The 19896-nt window shown below is 42.6% G+C and overlaps 1 protein-coding gene across 2 annotated transcripts in view; it reads right to left on the reverse strand.

Moving 5' to 3' along the window:
• RIF1 (replication timing regulatory factor 1) overlaps positions 1-16095 on the reverse strand; it is a 40105-nt gene extending 24010 nt beyond the window's left edge. For both annotated transcript variants that reach the window (XM_020797080.3, XM_020797079.3), the window contains exons 1-10: positions 15852-16095; positions 11028-11106; positions 9893-9989; positions 8975-9105; positions 8795-8889; positions 6033-6222; positions 5074-5166; positions 4844-4982; positions 2624-2775; positions 733-844 (exon numbers count right to left, since the gene is read on the reverse strand). In XM_020797080.3, the coding sequence (XP_020652739.3) occupies positions 733-844; positions 2624-2775; positions 4844-4982; positions 5074-5166; positions 6033-6222; positions 8795-8889; positions 8975-9105; positions 9893-9989; positions 11028-11106; positions 15852-15976 (1213 nt within the window). In that variant the 5' untranslated portion in view covers positions 15977-16095. The remainder of the gene's footprint in view (positions 1-732; positions 845-2623; positions 2776-4843; positions 4983-5073; positions 5167-6032; positions 6223-8794; positions 8890-8974; positions 9106-9892; positions 9990-11027; positions 11107-15851) is intronic.
• Between the last annotated feature and the right edge of the window lie 3801 nt (positions 16096-19896).

Genomic DNA, 19896 nt, shown 5'->3' on the forward strand with positions numbered 1-19896 from the left:
ACCGAGGGCGCGAAAATGGCAGCACTATGGAGGATCTTCGAATAACGGTGAGTTTGGGCCCCATAGGAACACATAAAACCAAGTTTAATGCGTTTCCATGGGGTTTTCCCACCCGCATTGCGATGTTTCCGGATAGTGACGATTAATCTGGAACGGATTAACGTCGCTATGCGGGGCACCACTGTATATCCAATGCTGTAATATTTAACATTTTAACAACTCTGGATCTTTCTAAAGTGTATAAATTACATTAGAGAGTTAACTTTTCAGGGAAGGAGATCAGTCTTGGTAATTTTCTTTTTCTACAAAGTGCTATGTGGATAGCAAAACTGCCCACTCCAGAACAAAAATATCCAGCATTTAAATTCAGTGTGCTGTAGTGAACAGAGTGATGAACTAAGATTCAGGAGACTCAGGTTTGAATCCCCACTTAGCCATGGAAACTCACTTACAGAGTGGAACTGATAAATCCAGTCCTTAAATACTTCACTGACTTTGGAAGCACTATTAATGTCCCTGTATGTAATTTCTATCTTGATAGCACACACGTTCCCTAAGATACCACTTTGTATTATCACCATTGAATACCAGGCTTTAAAAAAGAACTCAGCCTGCACACAGGGGACTCCTGTGTTTTATTTTCCCAGTACTGTAAACTAGGAAATTGATGCCAACTCTTAGATGACAGATTTGCTGAATTTCAAGAGCAGTTAGAAAGGTTTGCCCCCTTACCTGACTTCTGTGCAGAACCTGGTAAGCTCTGGTTAATAGATAACCGTGATGAATTTCCTTGTGGTAAAGAGGCATCTAAGCTTAAAGTGCTCTGAATTAATGGTATGCACACCTAAAAAAGAAAAAAAGGCATCACAACATGGGGGCAAATGAATAACTAGACAAATTTGTTTCCAACTGCTCAACCTAACAGACTACTCTATAGATGCCCCATTTAAAGCAAACAGGATAAATGCATGCCAGAGCATGAAGGCATAATAGGGAACAGAACAGCAGAAGTACAGCATCTGCAGCAATGAATTAAACAACTGTCACAGTCTCCTGATTTTAACAAACACGTTTAGTCTCCTCAGCTTTGAGGATTAAAAGGCAACACTGATAGACATATTTTTGCCTCATTGCTATTTGCCTCAGTGATACTACTTTTAGCTTAAATAAGGGTCTGTCTACATTAAAGCGTTACATTAAAGGGAAATCAAGTTAAATCAACTCTGAGTCACGTGGTGTTCAATATGCAGTTTAAGTTCCCTTGGAACAAACATTTAATCTGGTGGTTTTGAAGGGAAAGCCTTGCCAGATCCGTGCACTCGCTCTCTCCAACACAAGGCTGGAAAAGGCCAGTGTGTACGTCTGCATGCCTGGGAAGGTGTCTTATGGGCACAGGAGAGCCTAGCGGTGACAAGAATCTGACACGTAGCAAAAATGCAGAAACAAAACTCATGCACAGCTGGGGTGAAAGGGGACACCCTAGCTGGAGGGGGGGGGAAGAGAGAGGTGGCAGCAGCAGCTGCTCAGCCGCAGCATCCTGGCTTCACGGCCGCAGCTCCTCTCAGCCAAGCAGGCACAGACTGTTCTCCATGTCCTGCTGCACTCCAGGATGCAGCCCATCGGCTTCACTGCTGGGCAGCGGGGTGCTTGCTCAGCCACAGCGATCCAGCTTTGCTGCCGCCACTCCTCTGCCACAGCGGCAGCTTGTTACTGTCCCTGCCTCTGGCCCCCGCTTTCTCTTCTTCCTGTCTCTGTCACCGATGGTCCTCCTCCCTTCCGGCCCAGTTTTCACCTCTCTGCTGGCAAAGATGCAACTTACACCCACAGAAGGGTTTGCATATGCCGAAGTGACTGAAATAATTCAATTTCACAAGCAATTTAATATAGACAACCCTCTGGCAGAGGAGTATTTTATCTCTCTTCCCATCCAAAAAACATGCTTTCCAGGCAAAATAAATAAAATAAAATTTAAAAATCCATGCTTCCATTGACATCATGGAGACACCTAAATTTAAACTGATTTTTAAAAAGCAAAACCCGATTAAACAGCGGCTCATTGTCAGTGGAACCAGGCTCTAAGGGTGAGGAATCTCTGCTCTTCCAGATGAGTTTGGATTTCGGCTCCCATCCATAGCAGCCAACTTAAGTCACTGGTGTGCATATCTGAAGGTGCAGTTCAGCAATATATGAAGAGCTACAGACTCCTGAACACTGCTTTAAATTTTAGCCTTAAAGGCTAAAATTAGTACATCAGTGTTGCTACCTTACAATTTTAATTTCGCTGCTATAAATCCTCCAAGAAATACAGCTACATTTTGGTATTCTTCCCTCCCTTGTTATACAGTACTTAGGTTTAGAACTGGAGATTGCATGTGAATAGCCGTTTTCTGCTATTTTAAGCAGAATTAACTCCACTAATCAGATTCAGCCTAAGTTCAAGTAGTTCTTATCTATCAGACTTTCAGATCCGACTGCTGCTGTCATTGTAAATGCAGACATTCTTTAAGTTAATGTTGTTTAAATTGCTTTCTTGTTGAAAACACAGAAACCCAAGTGAGAGAACCTTTCAGAAAGTCAATTTTAAGACTACTTAATATTTTTGTAATATACAAGAGGAGGTTACCTGTTCAAAGTGGGCAGGCAGCTGAGGCCCAAGCCTCATCAGTAAGTACCACCAGACCTCTATTTTCGTCAATGCCAGAGCTTCGGTTCTCACATGGATTGAGCTCAAAGGCTGCATAAGCAACTTCAGCCTCTTTGCACTGCACAAGATATCTTTGGACACAAAAATTGAAAACAATGATTGTTATACTTACCTAAATGGCTGACATACTTCACACATACAAGCAGGATTGCTACTAATGCATATTTGCATTAATGTTGATTAGTAATACAGTAAGCATGTTTGAACACATTCTCCCACCCGCTTCCAAAGCCTCTGCAAATTCCAGAAGAACTTTGGAACTGCAGCTATTTCAATGACGGGAGCTACTGAGTCCCCCTTTATTTAACGTATCAAGGTTCTGTGAAGATGCTGCTGTGTGGCGAGGGTGACAAGCAGTGAGATATGCAGGGCTACAAAACAGGGAAATCCCTCTGCCACTGCCAGCACATTTTCTAGCTATGCAATAATTCTATTGGTTGAAATCCAGTACCTGATGTCATTCAAGTGTGATGGCCATCCAAGATTAATGGCATCATCAGCTGTGGCCATACTTCAATAACAAAAATTCCACACACACACCCCAGAAAAATTCTAGATTTTCTTAGGATCCTTTTGGTCTGGAGGAAGCCTTTGGGGACAGCAGGATGGGGCAGGAATTCTTAAATGACTGAAAATTGTTGCTGCTGGTCTTTCATTTTAACTATCTGGGTATCTACCAAAAGTGCCCGTCAGTAATTTGTCTAAACCTCAATTTATAACAGTAACACCACAGTCGTAAAACACATATACTTGGATGTAAGTCTGACTGGCTCACCCATATTTACTCTTACAAAAGAAACAGATTTAAAATTGCAGCCTTTTACTTTGCAAATGAGATGTGCTCCAATGAGCTGCATCAATTTATGGAAACGGCTCACAAACACCAGTAGTGCTTATAGACATTGCACAGCATTACACTCAACCTCTGCATTCTGCTTGTGGGTGTTCAAAGCATTTTGTATACAAACAGAAAGCTAACAACATTGGAATGCAGACTACTATTCTTGTATCATTACTTACTGTGGCTTGTCTAAGGACTATATGACTTTGTGAAAAAAGAATTTCAAGCTTGTTCCTCGCTATTTGCCACAACAATACACAACCAGGGATCTGCACCATCAAAGTAGGACATTCAAAGTTTTGTTTGAGATGGCAGGAAAAAAACCTTAACAGCAGCCTGATCTTATAATTCAAGTGAGGGAAAATGGCAATCCTTCAAATCAGAAGTTAAGGGAGCAACACCAATTTGAAGGTTCAGCAGCAGCCATTAAATCAGGGGTCTCAAACATGCGGCCCGGGGGCCATTTGCGCCCCCCCAGATGATAGTTTGTGGCCCTCACCTTGCCTCCCCCCCAAAGCGCCCACACATCCTCTGCTGTCAAGAGTTTTTTTAAAAAGCCTTGCCTCGCTCGCCGGCTCTCTCCCAAGACAGCACCTCTTGCACCCTCCATTCAGAACTGCAGCCTGCCAGCCAGCCCACCTGTCTGTCGGCTAAGGAAACTCCTGGGTGGCTTCCTCGGGCTCTTGCTCCACTTGGCGGACAATCTGATGCGGCCCAGCCTCACCCAGACTCTGTCTCTAGCGGCCCCCAGGTAAATTGAGTTTAAAACCCATGCATTAAATGACATATCTTGCAGCCACATTTCATGTGAATCTGGATGACCGGCTAGACTCTACTTTTCTCTAGACATCCAAAGGACACTTCTGGTGGCTTTCTTCCATACAGCACAAGTTTACCTGTTGGTGCCATGTTACTAGCTGTATTTATTAGTGAGAAAAGTTATGCAATACTACTAGAAGTCACTTCAAACCTGTAGATATATTAATCCTAAGAAGCTGTAAATGCTTCATGCAAACTGCAGCATTTCAAGCTTTCCATTGCTTTTACCTGTAAGCATAAAACTCTCAGGTCCTACACACATTTAATTAACCTTGAATTTCACAGAGATCCATGGGTTTTGCTTCAAAAAGGAAATAACATATTGTGTGACAACGGAGCACCCCTTTATTTTCTGTCATAGTGCACTGCTGAATCCTCCATCCTCAAATGACCTGTTTCCTTTCTGAGAGCAAATCCCATGGATTTCAGTAGAATTCACATGCCAATAAAAGCCAAAATGGTTTGATTTTTTAGTCTACCTGGATTTAGAGCAAAGTTATCTATCAAACTCTTCCATGCAATGAAAGCGATTTTCTTTACCACAGGTGACCCACTACGAAACCCAAGTTCTTCTAATTGCAGCAATGAATTGATAAAACTTCCACTACGATGCAGTGCCTGGAAGGGAACATACAGAGTTAATACAAATGCACAAACAGTGCCTAGATTAGGTGAAAACAAGCAAACAAAAAATTTCTCGCCAACTTACTTTGCCCAGCAGCTTTACAAACAGAGGCCAAAGCTTCAAAACATACGTCTCATTTTTTGATGAAAAAAGCTTTTGGAGTTCTGGAATTATTTTCTGTAACATACAAAATTTATAAAGACAATAACTTGGCTGCTCCCATCTGCAACCTGCACACAAATCATCACCTGAACTTTCAGTGGCTGGAAAGATCTTGGGATACATGTTAATGGAAAGCATCAGCTTCCTACATCACTATAACAAAAAACTCTGTTGCCTTCATGTCTTGCTAGAGGGCTTCCCAAAAGCATCTGGTTGACCTCTTGGACAACAAAGTGCCACTGCAAACCCAGATGGAGGTTAAGGCTATTCCTGCAAATTTCTTCTTATCTTCAAACACATGCAAGGCTAAGATCATGTCTCAGTTCTTAACTGTATTTATTACACTGCATGTTCCTCAACTCAGATTGCTGTAGAGTAACACATCTGGATCAATACCTGCAGTTTCACTTATCTACTGTCTGAAAACATTAAACATAAAACCCCAGAAATAGGTGTTACCAAGGCATACTGCCTGAACCGGCCACTAGAGCAAACCAGAAACTATACTATATACAGAGTTTTTATACCCATGCTTTTTGCCACCTGTCCTGGGGGCGGGGGCTTGGATACTATGATCCTACTGTACAATCATATGGATGTGTTTTCTCAGTATTTTAACCAACCAGATGGCTGCCTTGGCTGAAACTGATACATCTGTAAAATTTTTATTTTATGAGCTGTGATCTTCCATATCCAGGCCTTTCCTTAAAAAGTCCAAGTTACAATTTAATGCAAAACAATTCCAAATGTTCATGTAAAACTATTAACAGACAATCATATAAGGACTGAACAATAGTTCCGATACACAAGAATTGTCACAGGCTTTCAAGTATATGGTGCAGTCCTGCAATTTGAAAAAATAGAATGTTTGCCTCCCTTACTGCAGTCATGAGTTCTTCGGTAACTGCTGCCACCTCCTGCTGCTTCTGAAGTAAAAGTGGCACTCCCATCTCCAGTGCAGTGGCCCCTCTTAGCTGCACTTTATGAGCCGGATGGACAACCAAAGGAATGATCAACTTGGCCCACTTCACAGCCTGCTCCTCCATAGCAGATGGAGCTTGCTCAATAAGCCTGAACAAAGACATACACACAGTATTTAGAATATCCCTTACACTACTTGCCCAGGCTTCCAAAATACTGTGCAGCCATCTATTAAAAGAAACTGGAACCTGGCTGTTGAAAACAAAAACTTGGGACAGCAATGCAAATAAATCATGCGTCCACCAAAGACTATGCTCCTCAATTCACTCCAATGGGTAGGGGACCGTCCACAGCAAAGGCTTCTCTAGCAGAAGGAAGCTGGAAAGCCGTCAACATAATTTGTTCCCTGCTACACCACGGAAATAGCAAAGTTTCCAATACTACCCTGTTTCCCCGAAAAAAAGACCTAACCTGAAAATAAACTATAGTATGATTTTTCAGGGTGCTCATAATATAAGCCCTAACCCCAAAATAAGCCCCAGTTAAGTGAAACCCTGCCCTCCACCATTGTGCAGCAACCAGCAGATGACATGACTGTATCTGAATAAATGTAGATAGTTGTACATGGAAAAAAATAAAACATCCCCTGAAAATAAGCACTAATGCATTTTTGGAGCAAAAATTAGTATAATTTTTGCTCCAAACCCTGTCTTATTTTCGGGGAAACATGGTACACGCTTATAGCATTTAGTAATCAAAACTGTTGCACAACCATGCAGACATAAATTCGGATGACATTATCAGCCATAGACCTTAATCTTTAGACCTCCCTCAGATCCTGAAGTTTTCTAGTGATCCCTTTCAACCTCAGGAAGCCTTTGGGAGCCTTGAGACAGGGGACATTTAATGCCTGAAAATTACTGCCAGCAGAATCGGGACCACTGCCAGCAATTTTTCAATCTTAATCACTTCTCCCCACCATCTGGAAGCTCCCAAAGGCTTCCTAAAGGTCAACAGGAATCCCCAGGGAGCCTCAGAATCTGAGGAGAGGGGCAAAATAGGCAACTTACAAGATTAAACGCTTATGACTGACATGCATTACTGCTCTGACTTGGTCTTCAGCACTACTTGTGTTTACAATCTCTCAGAGTGGCATTTGTAGATCCCTTCAACACAAAGCAAAGCATGCTGCTTATATACTGCCCCATAGTGCTTCAAGCACTCTCTGGGCGGTTTACAAGTTAATTATGCAGGCTACGCATTCCCTCCCCAGCAAGCTGGGTACTCATTTTACCGACCCCAGAAGGATAGAAGGCTGAGTCAACCTTGAGCCGGCTACCTGGGATTGAACCCCAGGTCATGAGCACAGTTTTTGCTGCAGTACAGCGGTTTAACCACTGCACCATGAGGCTCTTCAAAGCAGAAATAGAGAGGGAAAGCAAGGCATTATGGTTAAAAGTACAGTCAAGACTTAAATTTAGGGATCCTGTACACTATCAAATTAAATTTTATACTGAGATGATAACAAAGCTGCATATTCTACTACACTTTGCACTTTCTGCATTACTTTGTACTATCATCCACTCTATACATGCACAGAGATGTGCTCGAATTATCATCATATATTGTATTGCATCACTACATCTGACATACACTGAAATAACTCTGCCAATATAATCCAATATTTAATGGGGAAAAATCATAATAAACAGAAACAAATATTGCTTTTCTACTGTACTTCAGTGTACAACAATTGTAATTCCTTTCCAGTCACAATGGAATGCTAACAGATCTGCCACAGAGGTCTTTCTTGATGTTATTTTACCTGTGCAATTTCAAGCTGTTGTAAAATTGTAAATTAGGAATAATGTCAATTTCACTATAGGATATGTTCACTATTTTACTTTACAATTCAGTGTGTTTTCCTGTAGACTAGAGTATATAAGCTTCAAATATTTGTGTGTTCCTTTTTGGTATTTGCCTCCTTACTGTTTTAGCTTTAATGTCGTCTTTTAATGATGTAAGCTGCCTCTTTATACTCATTGCTCTTTGCTTTCAAAATGGTTTTTAATGATGTAAACCACCACTGTAAACTCATTGTTTGCAGCTTTAAATATTGTAAAACTGAAGGATGTAAGCTGACTTGGGTCCTTTTTAAGGAGAAAGGCAGGGTAAAAATATTTTAAATAAATAAATACAATAAATGACACCATCAGGATTCACAAGTGCTTAGGAGCACCACAGGATTTGTTGTGTACGACTTCTCAGCAACCATTTATAAGGCTGATATGATGATACAGCAGAATTAAGTACTTCACTGATGGTCCTCATCTTAAGTAGAAAGCAATGCAAGCAGTTTCCAAGAGGCACAACCTACTACAAAGTGTTTGTAGAGGTGCACTGTATCAAAACTGCAACACTATCATGGGCAATAGCACAAATATGGTTGGGGCTTCACTATGGATACACTAACAATGAGTTTAGACTGCAGGGATGGGCACCCTTTCACCCTCCAGACATTGTTACCTTACCACCTCCTCACAGCATTAGACAGGAAGCAGAGTCAATGATGAGAGAGAACTCAAGTTCTCAAGCACTAACATTTAGAGGGCTTTAAATTCCCTATGCTGATTTAGAGAGTAAACAAATCAAGATGACACCGATTTTCTCTCCTTCTCTAATTCTGACTGATTCGTTCATCAATGTAATATATAGCACGTACCGGATGATAACATTTAGTGCTTCGTATTCAACCACCATGGAATGCAAGTCTCCTTTATTAAGCACTGTTTCTAGCACAGAAATAATACTGGGCACCTGCAAAGCAGAGAAAGACATAAATAATCACTCTACACATTTTAACAAATGTTCAGTTAATAAAAGATCAATCTAAGGCACTTACCAGCTTCCCAACAACTTCCGGAGGAAAGGACTGCTTAGAGATCACCCAAAGTGCTCTAGTGAGGGTATTTTTATCCACTGACTTTATAGCAACACTGTTCACGATTGAAAGTAATCCCTGTATTTCAGTTTCTGTTTAAAAAAATAAAAATAAAAATGTTTTTCTTTATTTCCACCAACTAATTTCACCATGAGCATGGTGGGGTGCTTTTGTGCTTAAGAACATACAGAACAGCAGCAGTTTCCCTAGAACTGAGATCTAAACTACTTCAGTATCTTCTGTGCCCATTTTCAAATGGCCAAGAACCTGTAACACCTGTTAGCTTTTCTCCACATAACCTTTAGTTCTCCACGCTGAAACAACATCATCATTGCAGACCCAGGGCAAGCATCAAGAGGTTGCTCTTTCCCGAGTTTAAGTGTCATAAAACTGGCATAGAGCAGCATTCATGGAGTGCTTTAGTAATTCAGAACCATCACACAAACGGTGACAAACAATGGTCCAATATGAGTTGCAATATGACAGTGTATGTTAAAGACACATTTATGTAAAACAACACTGTATGTAACAGACATGTAAATGAGATGAAGTAAGAGGAGGGCCCCATGGCACAGCTGTTAAACGGCAATCAAAGCCTCTGCTCACCACCCGAGTTTGAACCCAACAGGCTCAGGTAGCCAGCTGAAGGCTGACCTAGCCTTCCATCCTTCTAAATTTGGTAAATTGAGTACCCAGCTTGTTGGGGGGGGGGGGATGGCAATGCATAGCCTGCATAATTACGTTGCAAACCACCCTGAGAGTGCTTTAGCACTATGGAGCGCTACACAAGTTAAAACAACAACAACATCATTGCCTATGAAATTCAGACTGGATTAGATACTGGTTAGCAATTCTTGAAAGAAAGAAAAATATGTTTACCACAAAGTAACGAAGCAATCTTGGAGTTAAACACACAGAATCCCAAAGCTTGCAAGGCTGCACTGCACAATTCTGTGTTTTCAGTAGGAATATGTGTCTGTAAAAGAAAAGGAGAAAGGCTAAAGCTGTGTGACCTTACTAATGAATTACTTTATGTGTTCAAGACTTAAAACGTCATCATCAGCTAAAAACAGGCACCTATTATTTATATTCTTAAAAAAACTTATCACATACTATACTCAAAAAACTTTTGAGTATAAACATATTCTTATCAAAAAACCAGTCTGTTTCCAAGTTATTTCTCTGAATCACCATGACAGATTAAATATATTAAGACTCAAATCTTAACATTTTTTCCTAATGGAAAAAAATAAAGAAAAACTGAAGAAATCTATTCTTTTAACACAAAGAAATTTAGACATTACATGAAAATTCCTTTATACACGTGCAAATGTCAATGCACAGATTTTCTACATCAATCAAAATCTGGTTGCTTAGTGTACTATATCGCACTAGATCAGGGGACTTAAGTGAGATGACTCCTCCGTAAGTTCCACTGATTCAAATGAGTCTACTCTTGTAGAGTGTGAATGAATGAATAAGTAAATAAATAAATAAATAAATAAATAGTAGCTTGCTTTAGCAGAATAAATTGCAACTGAAGTAGGTTCACTTGAATCAATGGCACTTAAGGAGGAGTTGAGTCACTAAATTCTCAGTTTCAAAAGGTCTACTCTAGTCTAACTGACTACAGTAAGCAACAGAATTTTGGCCACTGAATCTTACTTTCCTTCTTTTAGCATCAGGTCTACAGCATCTTTCACATGCTGCTTTTCACAAAAGAATTTTCAGTAGCAGATTCGAACACGGCTGGAACTGTGCAGAGAAGTGTCACAAAGACGCAGCTCCAGCCTTCTTCAGATGAAGTCCAGAGTCATATGTCATTTCAAAAATGTGCTAAGCAAGTGAAATGAGTGTTGTGAAGAATCTGATAGGTATGACTCTGGAGGTAAAGACTGTGGAACTATGGGACTGAAAGAGGACAAGCTCTTCCAGTACCGTAACTGTTGCACAGGCTGATGGCACTAAAATGCCTATCGAAAACAGTCACAGAAGATGGTTACAGAACACCAACCTTAAATATCTTACAGAGCTGAGGGAAGTATTTTCCAACTTCAGCAGCAAATTCTTTTCCTTCCTCACCTGTCAGACGACTTAAAAGTTAAAAAAAAATCAAAAGGTTTTCATTAGACATTCTAGCATACATGATCAAGCACAGTTCAGGAAATACATTAAAAATATTTAGCTAAAAACAAGTGCCCTGATTAAACCACCTTAATTAAAACACAGTATTGCAGAATAAAGCATGATAATAACCATGTGCTGTCAAGTCAATTCTGACTTACAGTGACCCTTTTCAGGTATTGGTATTTTTATCCACTTTTATCCATGGGTTACCATTCCCTTCTTGTGGGGATGCCCTGGGACTACTTGCCCAAGATCATGCAGGCTGCCTTTTCTCCCACTGGCAGAGTAGGGAATTACAACTCCCAACCTTGGGCTCTGCAGCCAGATACCTAAACCACTGGCTAACAAACACAATGCCTGGAAGTTGTTTAAGACAGGAAGACAATGCCAAGGAAATAAAGCATGACCATTCTTTTGTTTTAAGTCCTATTCAGAAACTGTTTTGAAGCCTGTGAGAGGACTCCGCAATTCATCTTCCACCCTTGTCCTTCTCCCCATCTTGACAGAGAAAGTCTACCAAAGAATTCTGATGCGATCCAAAGGAACGAAAGTACCAAAGCTCCATGCAACAGGGAATCCTTCTTTATCAGATTCCTGGTACCATGCAGTTCTGTGACCTTATTCAGCTCAACACACTTCTAACTTCTCTGTAGCCCATTCCAATCAACATGACGATGTCACACAAAGAGGTGACACAGTTGGACCATCCACCTCTGACTTCTTCTATGAGCAGAGAAGAAAAGAAATACCTGAATAGCACTTCAGTAATACTACAAACTAAATGCGAAGACTGCTGGACAAAGTAAATTGATCCATGAAAGCTTGTGCTGGAATAAAACAGTCTTTAAGGTACCACTATGTCATTTGTTTTCCTTTTACAGTGGTGCCTCGTATAATGAGCACCCCGTTTAACGACGAATCCGCATAGCGATGCGGATTGTGCGATCGCAAAAGCGATTGCATTGCGATGTTTCCTATGGGGAAATATCACTTTGCGATGTTTCCCCATAGGCCCCATTTCCCCCCAGCTGACCGGCGGGCGCTTCAGAGCGACCGCGGTGGAGGCTTCCCCGGTGGCCGCTCCGAAGCCAGCGCCGCCCAGCTGGGGGGAAATGGCCACCCGCAGCATTTTCACGCCCTGCCCTCGCTTACCTAGGCGGTGAAAATGGCGGCTGGATGGGGGATTCTTCGCTTACCGGCGAGTTTCCCCCCAATAGGAATGCATTAAACTGAGTTTAATACGTTCCTATGGGTTCCCCCCCCCCCGCATAGTGAAGAATCCGGATAGCGATGTTAATCCTGGAACGGATTAATGTCGCTATGCGGGGCACCACTGTATTTTGTGTTTGTCTGGATTGTGAAAACTCAGGTATTCTGTATGCCAGGATGTGCTCCATAATAGCAACCAGTTTGCAGTGCTTTAATGTCTTTCCTAAAATCAAGGATTCTACCACACAGTGGCCAGAATTCTATTGCTTAGCATAGTAAATCATACTATAGTAAACTCACTGGGATTCACTGAATCAATGCTACTTACAGAGTAGACACACAACATCTCCACTGATTCAGTGGGCTTACTCTGGTGTGATTGGTTATGCTAAGCAACATCCTTTTAGCTAGTGAAACACCTTAGAGAAGTACTGTGAGGGACAGCTCACGCATCACTCCTGTCCATCAGGTTAGAGTTCTGGTGTGGGAGCCTATGATAGGACAGGAGGGGCGGAACCAATGGAACAAAAGAAGAAAAAAAAAGACAGTTTGGGACAGTTTGGGCAGTTGGAGAGTTAGACAGAAGAAGAAACAGACAGAGGGATTGAAAGCATTAAAAGAGACAGTTAGGTTAGGATTAGGACAAGGATTTGGGAAGTTGGTGTATGTGAGAACTGAAGGAGTTAAAAGTAGTAAGAAATAAAATAAACTGTTTGAATATTGTAACACTGTGTTTAAAGTGAATCTATATAAGTAAACATATCTAAAGTCCAAAGCACATTTAATGAATGAATAATACAAGATCATCCATGATTTTCCCTATGTAATTTACCTATAAATAAACATTGTTATATTTGACAGCATTGATCCATTATTCATATTTGATACAGTGAGAATATCCTTTGGTGGCAGCATAAAAAGGAAGAAAAGAAGAAGTCATGCCCAAAGGTGAACCTGAGTAGGGGAGCTGGGGGTGTGCGACAAGTATTATAAAGGTAAAGGAAAAGTGGCTAGTCTAAAACACTGATCTGAACAGAGTAAAAAGAAGCCGACTGTGTTTTGGAACTGAGCTGAAAGAAGGCAAAACTTGTAAACCTAGATAAAAGCATAATCTTAAACAATGCATTCACTGGAACTCACTGTGGTACTGCCATTGCCAAAATCCTGTTGGCATAAAGTTACACCATGGAACTGGACAACTTTATCCAGTAGTGTACTGGTAATATTTATTTTAAATGAATTGAAAAACTCTTATCCTCTTTTTCCAAGTTCTGAAGCTCTCTAGGATTCTCTTTTGCCCTGGGGAAGTCTTGGCGGGGGTGTCTTTAATAGAAAAAAATAAATAAATGCCAGAACAGATTGAGAAGAGCAGATTGAGAGGTAGGCTTCCCAACTTCTAATTTAAAAGGAACCAAGGGTCCAAGGTTCCTTTTAAATTAGAAGTTGGGAAGCCTACCTCTCAATCTTGGAACCCTTGGTCCAAGGTTCCTAAAAAGCTGTTTAGGACTTTATAAGTTAAAATCAGCACTATGCCTAGAAACAGATCAGCAGCCAGTGGAGCTGCTGTAACGGGGGTTATGTGATCCCTTGACCAGCCCCAATTAACAATCTGGCTGCAGTGTTTTGGACCTGCTGGTGTTTCTGAACACTTTCCAAAGGCAGCTCTACACAGAATATATTACAGGAATCAAGTCAGGATGTAACTAAGGCAGGTATCACCACGGCCAAACCAAACCTCTCAAGAAGAGGGAACAACTAGCACACTAGTTTTAACTGTTCCAGTGCACTCCTGGCCACTACCAAAACCTAGGGATCCAGGTTAAGAGATGAATCCAGGAACATCCCAAGCTGCACACCTGTGTTTTCAGGGGGAGGTTAACTCCATCCAGCACAAAATCTAAAGCCAGAATAGCTTCCTTGGATTTAGATGGCAAGGGAGAAATAGTTCAGTGTCATCTGCATGCTGGTGATACCAAACCCAAAACTCTGGACTGCTCCCAGTGGTTTCATGTAGATGTTAAATAGCACAGGGGACAAAACAGAACCCTGAGGGACAGGGCAACAGGCAGTGCCTCCAAGAATCACTGCAGAGAGATGGCCTAGAAGGATACAATGGTTGATGGTACTGAAGGGCACTAAAAAACCCATCAGAACCAACATGGCCACACTAGCGCTGTCCAGTTCTCAGCATAGGCCATCCACCAAGGCAACCAAAGCAGTCTCCATCTAGATAACCTGAAATGGATCTAGATAACCTGTCTCATTCAAGAGCCTCTTGAGGTGAGAAGTCATGACCCACTCCAGCACTTTATCCAAGAATGGAATATCAGAGGACAGTTTTTTCAACAATGGTCTTGCTACTGCCTCCTTTGAGCATGCTGGGATCCTACCCTGTTTGCAAGAAGGCATTCACCACTCCTTTCACCCACTCCACCAATGCCTTTCTGGCAGCTTTCATAACCCAAGGACGAGCAAGGGTCCAGCAGACATGTTGTAGCCTTCACCTCTCCAAGGGCCCTGTCCACATCATCAAGCTGCAAAAGCTGAAACCTATCCACTGACACAGGAAAAACAGGGCCCCAGTTACACTCATAGGGCCTGTATCACCGAAAACACCCAGATCTGAGCAGATTTGAGTGGTTTTGCCTGCAAACGGGTGCTCAAATTCTTCACGGCAAGCTACAATGTGGTGTGCATTCTCTTCCAGGGCCCCCATGATGTAACAGGTCCTTGACCATTCGAAAGGGCTCAGCTGAACAACTCTGTGTAGATGCATCGGTGGCAGAGAAGAATGGCTTTTTCGCTGCTGCTGCTACTGCCAAAATATCAACAAAGTTTGAACTTCCCTGAGAACTGATACACTTGGTTGCATTTTGCTCTTTAAAGTTTTTTTTTTCAAAGCACAAAACCTGGCCTTGAAGGACACCTGTGCGTGCATTTATTTGTATGGCAGATGGAAATACACAGGACGAGGAAACCCTTCCCAAAGCTGGAAAAAGCATCCCTTGGTCCCCTGTGATTCAGTGTTAATGAACCATATCAGAACACAACCACCTATGTGCCCCCCCAAGCCCATGTAAACCTGTGCAAACATTTCACGATAGTTTGGATCGTGGGACTTTTAAAACAACGATATGGCTATCTACACACAGGCGGAGGAACCTTAAGAAGACGAATTTTAAGACACCCCCCCCAGTAAGTGCCAAAAGAGAGAGAGAGAGAGAGAGAGAGAGAGAGAGAGAGAGAGAGGAGCCCACCCCCCACTGGTAACCTCTGATCAGCCCGAGGTCTTCCCCAAAGGCACTCCATCTATGTCCAGAGGCACCTCCTTTCGCAAACTTTGACATGTTCGGGGATGGTGGGGGGGCACAAGCAGGGGGGCTCGGCACCCGGGCCAGGTCCACGTCGCAGTCCCTTTTGCGGGCCGCCCCCCCCCATCCTCGGGGAGCGGGAGGGGGTGACTGTCTGCCACCTTCCTCGCTGGGATTCGGGCGAGACTCACTTCGTGAGGGTCAGCAGCGCGTCTGTCAGCACCTCCGGGGCAGCAACGGGGTCCTCCAGGGTCTCCAGCAGGGGCAGGAAGCTCGAGCCGGCACAAGGCCCCGTCGTAGAGTCGGCGCCGCTCATGATGGGAGGCCGCACGAAGGGGGCACGAAAACCCAACCGCCGCCACCTCACGCCAGGCAACGGTTCCCGCGCTCGCGTTCCTTTTCTCCCGGGCTAAGATGGCGAAGCGCGGGACTCTCCGAGAGGAGGAGAGCTCTCCCCCAATCAGCGAGCGAGGCCGGCCGGAGTAGGCGGGGTTCTGGGGAAGGGCTATGTCCGAGCGCCGAGACATCGAGTGCGGCGCCAACCGCCGCGCGCGCGTCTATCCCTCCTTTCAGCCGCTCGGCCTGGTCGAGTACCGAACCACCGAGCAACTCGCCTTCTCGCTCTGCGAGGAAAATGGGACTTTTGCTTGTTAGGGAGACGGGAGTGTGCGTGGATGTGCGCATCCATGAATTGTGCAAAAGAGGACCGAGGATTTAAATGCAGGCTCCCCAGCTTGGCCAGTTTTTCTCTCTTCTAGTTTGGATTTGAAGGCGGGGAAGCACTTCTCTCCTGCCGGCGCCCGTTCAAACCAACGCCAGTTCTGTATAATACAGATTAAAAACAAGAGTTGCTGCACTTGAAAAACTAACGTTACTTTCACATTGTTCCTGCTTTTTCTTTTAATCATTTTAATGCCTACGTTGGTCTAGTTTTCTCCCTCTCTGTTTTTGCCCGGTTTTCTGTCTCTTGCTGGGATGTTTATAAAACTGAATACCAAACAGAGGTCATACACTGTGGCACTTGTGAAATGCAGGCAGACACCCCTGACTTTCCCAAGAGTTCAGCATGAATGTTTTACCATGTTAATCCCAGCTTTCCACTTTATATGTCTGACGAAGGGGGCTAAGAAGGTCCATGAAAGCTCACATTAAAATTATGCTTTTGTCTTTGTTTTCTCTTTTGTTTTCGCCTGGTTAATTTCAATGTGAGCTTTCGTGGGTTATGGGCCACTGCCTCGGAAACATTTGTGATCCAACTCTTCAAGGTGCTCCAACTACAGTATTTAGTTTTAATTTTTGTTGTACACCCATATATTCTGAAAACCATCCAGAACAGAAGAGGATGGGGGACAGTAACTTTTTTTAAAAACCAAAATTGTTATTATGTTGACTGCAGACAAATATCGACTTCACCGGATACCTGAAGTGTAATCTTAAATTAGCATATAATATGTATGTATATGTGTGTGTTTGTGTGTGCATAGTATAATACAGCAGTATTAGTAACAAACATATTGGTAACAGTCCTTTCTTAAGCTTTTTAGTAACTGATTTTACAGTCATGGCCAAAAATATTAGCACCCTTGCAATTCTGTCAGAAAATGCAACTCTTCTCTCAGAAAATTGTTGCAGTTGCAAATGTTTTGATACTCACATGTTCATTTCTTTGGTTTGTGTTGGAACAACATGAAAGAACAGAAGAAAAGTCAAGTCTGATACAATCCCACACAGAAACCCAAAAATGCACTGGCCAAAATTATTGGCATCCTTAACTTAATATTTGGTAGCACCCCCTTTGGAAAAAAATAACTGAAATCAATAGCTTCCTGTAACCATGAATGAGTTTTTTACATCTCTCTACTGGAATTTTGGACCATTCTTTTGCAAACTGCTCCAGGGCCTTCAGATTTGAAAGATGCCTTCTGCCAACTGCTGTTTTGAGATCTCTCCACAGGTGTTCTATGGGATTTAGATCTGGACTCATTGCTGGCCATTTCAGAACTCTGCAGCGTTTTATTTATGAGTGCTTTTTGAAGTGTGTTTTGGGTCATTGCCCTGCTGGAAGACCCATGATCTCTGGTGGAGACGCAGCTTTCTGACACCGGTTACTACGTTGCGCCCTAAAATCCTTTGGTAATCATCAGATTTCATGATACTGTTCATGCAATCAAGGCATCCAGTGCCAGAAGCAGCAAAGCAACCCCAAAACATCTTTCAACCTCCACCATGTTTGACTATAGGGACTGTGTTCATTTCTTTGAATGCCTCATTTATTTTTCTGTAAACAGTGCCATGATATTCTTTACCAAAAAGCTCTCCTTTTGTCTCATCTGTCCATAATAAGTTCTCTCAGAAGGATTGTGGTTTTGTCACATACGTTTTAGCACACTCCAGTCTTGCTTTTTTATGCCTTTGTGTCAGCAGTGGTGTCCTCCTGGGTCTCCTACCATAGTGTCCCTTTTCATTCAGATGGTGACGGATAGTGTGAGCTGACACTGTTGTACCCTGTGTTGGCAGATCAGCTTGAATTTGTTTCGAAGTTAATCTGGTTTCTGTATCCATCATTGAAACAAATTGTAATTTTTCAGTAATTCTGCTCTTCCGTCCACGTCCAGGGAGGTTAGCTAAAGTGCCATGGGCTGTAAAACTCTTGATGATATTGCACACAGTGGACATAGGAACATTAAGATCTCTGGAGATGACTTGTAGCCTTGAGATTGTTGATGTTTTTCCTCAATTTGTTTTCTCAAATCCACAGAGAACTCTTTACACTTCATTCTTTTCTCCATGCTCAGTGTCACACACAACACAAAGGCGGAGTCAACTTTTCTCCTTCTTAATTGGTTGCAAGTGTGATTACTATATTGCCCACACCTTTTACTTTTGACAGGGGTGTCTAAGTACAAATTAATGGAACATCACATGCTTGAAAAGCAATTATTTCTTACAATTTAGACAGGTAACTAATAATTTTGGCCAGTGCATTTTTGGGTTTCTGTGTGGGATTCCAGGACAAAAGTACTTGTAACAGAAATATTTGACAAAACAAAATGCAATAACAATCAGAACATTCATGGAAACTACATTAAGGTTTCTTTTCAGATCAAAACTCCTTGTTCCATGAAATGGCCTAGAAGGGCACTTCTTAGGTCAAACTCAACACATTCACCAGGCATACAGAACTTAAGGACAGTGATATCAGAAGCCATAAAACTTCAACAAGAGCCACATCCTATTCTGTTCATGATTTTTTTTAAAAAAACTGTATTCTGGAAAGTGGATGGGAACAGCAACATTCAAGCATCTCAGAGCAGCCATATTCACCAGTAACACATTACCAATCAGGAATCTGCAGAACATGCATGAGAACCACATCAGTGCTCACTCAGGGTCAAATTTCCTCATTCCTAAAAATGACTTAGTATGGCATTTTCCAAGTAGGTCACACCAACCAGATTCTTGACTATAGTGGAACAGTGTACCAAACCACAAGACATCCTCAGAAACTACATTCTGGCCAAAAACGCATACTGTAAATGGTAGGCTCTGAGAAGGGCAAAATACAGTGGTACCTCAACTTAAGAACTTAATCCGTATTGGGACTGCGTTTGTGAAGCCCGGGAGCAAGGGCAAGAGGCTTTACTGGGAGTGCCATTGCTCCCTAAGACCTCTAGGGGAATTTAGACCACTCCTCCACCCTCCCCTCCAAAAATGGAACATCAGAGTCTGGACACAAGAGACTTGGAGGACAGTCAAAGGAAGGAAAGGTTGAAGCACCAGGGAGTGGATCCCCAAGATCTGGAAAAGGGAATAAAGGGATTAAACATTGTCACCCCAGCTGACCCAGGTTTGGCGAGAAAAGGGGAAGATCAACGGTTGGAGGTGGAGGCGGGAGTGGGTGAAAAAGGCAGGACCCGGGATAATATACCAGGGGGCTGGGAGACTATCTGGTTAGAAGATCCCTGGATAGGGAAGTGGGAGCAGGTGAGAGTATCCCAAGAAGAAGCAGAGAGTCGGCAGAGAAAGGGTTTACCGCAGTGACCTTCTTACTGGGGGGGAATCGGAGACCAGAGAGTGGAGGCGCATCTGAGGGAGGAGAAGGAGGCAATCGCGAGGGAAACCGAAGCAAAGAAAGCATAACATTTGGAGGAACTCCAGAAGATGGGATTTTACCCGGACCTTGGAGTACCTACCAGAGTGAGGGATGGTCGGGGGATGAGGAACCCCTCCCATTAT

Source organism: Pogona vitticeps, chromosome 1 (assembly GCF_051106095.1).
Source record: "Pogona vitticeps strain Pit_001003342236 chromosome 1, PviZW2.1, whole genome shotgun sequence".
NCBI lineage: Eukaryota > Metazoa > Chordata > Lepidosauria > Squamata > Agamidae > Pogona > Pogona vitticeps.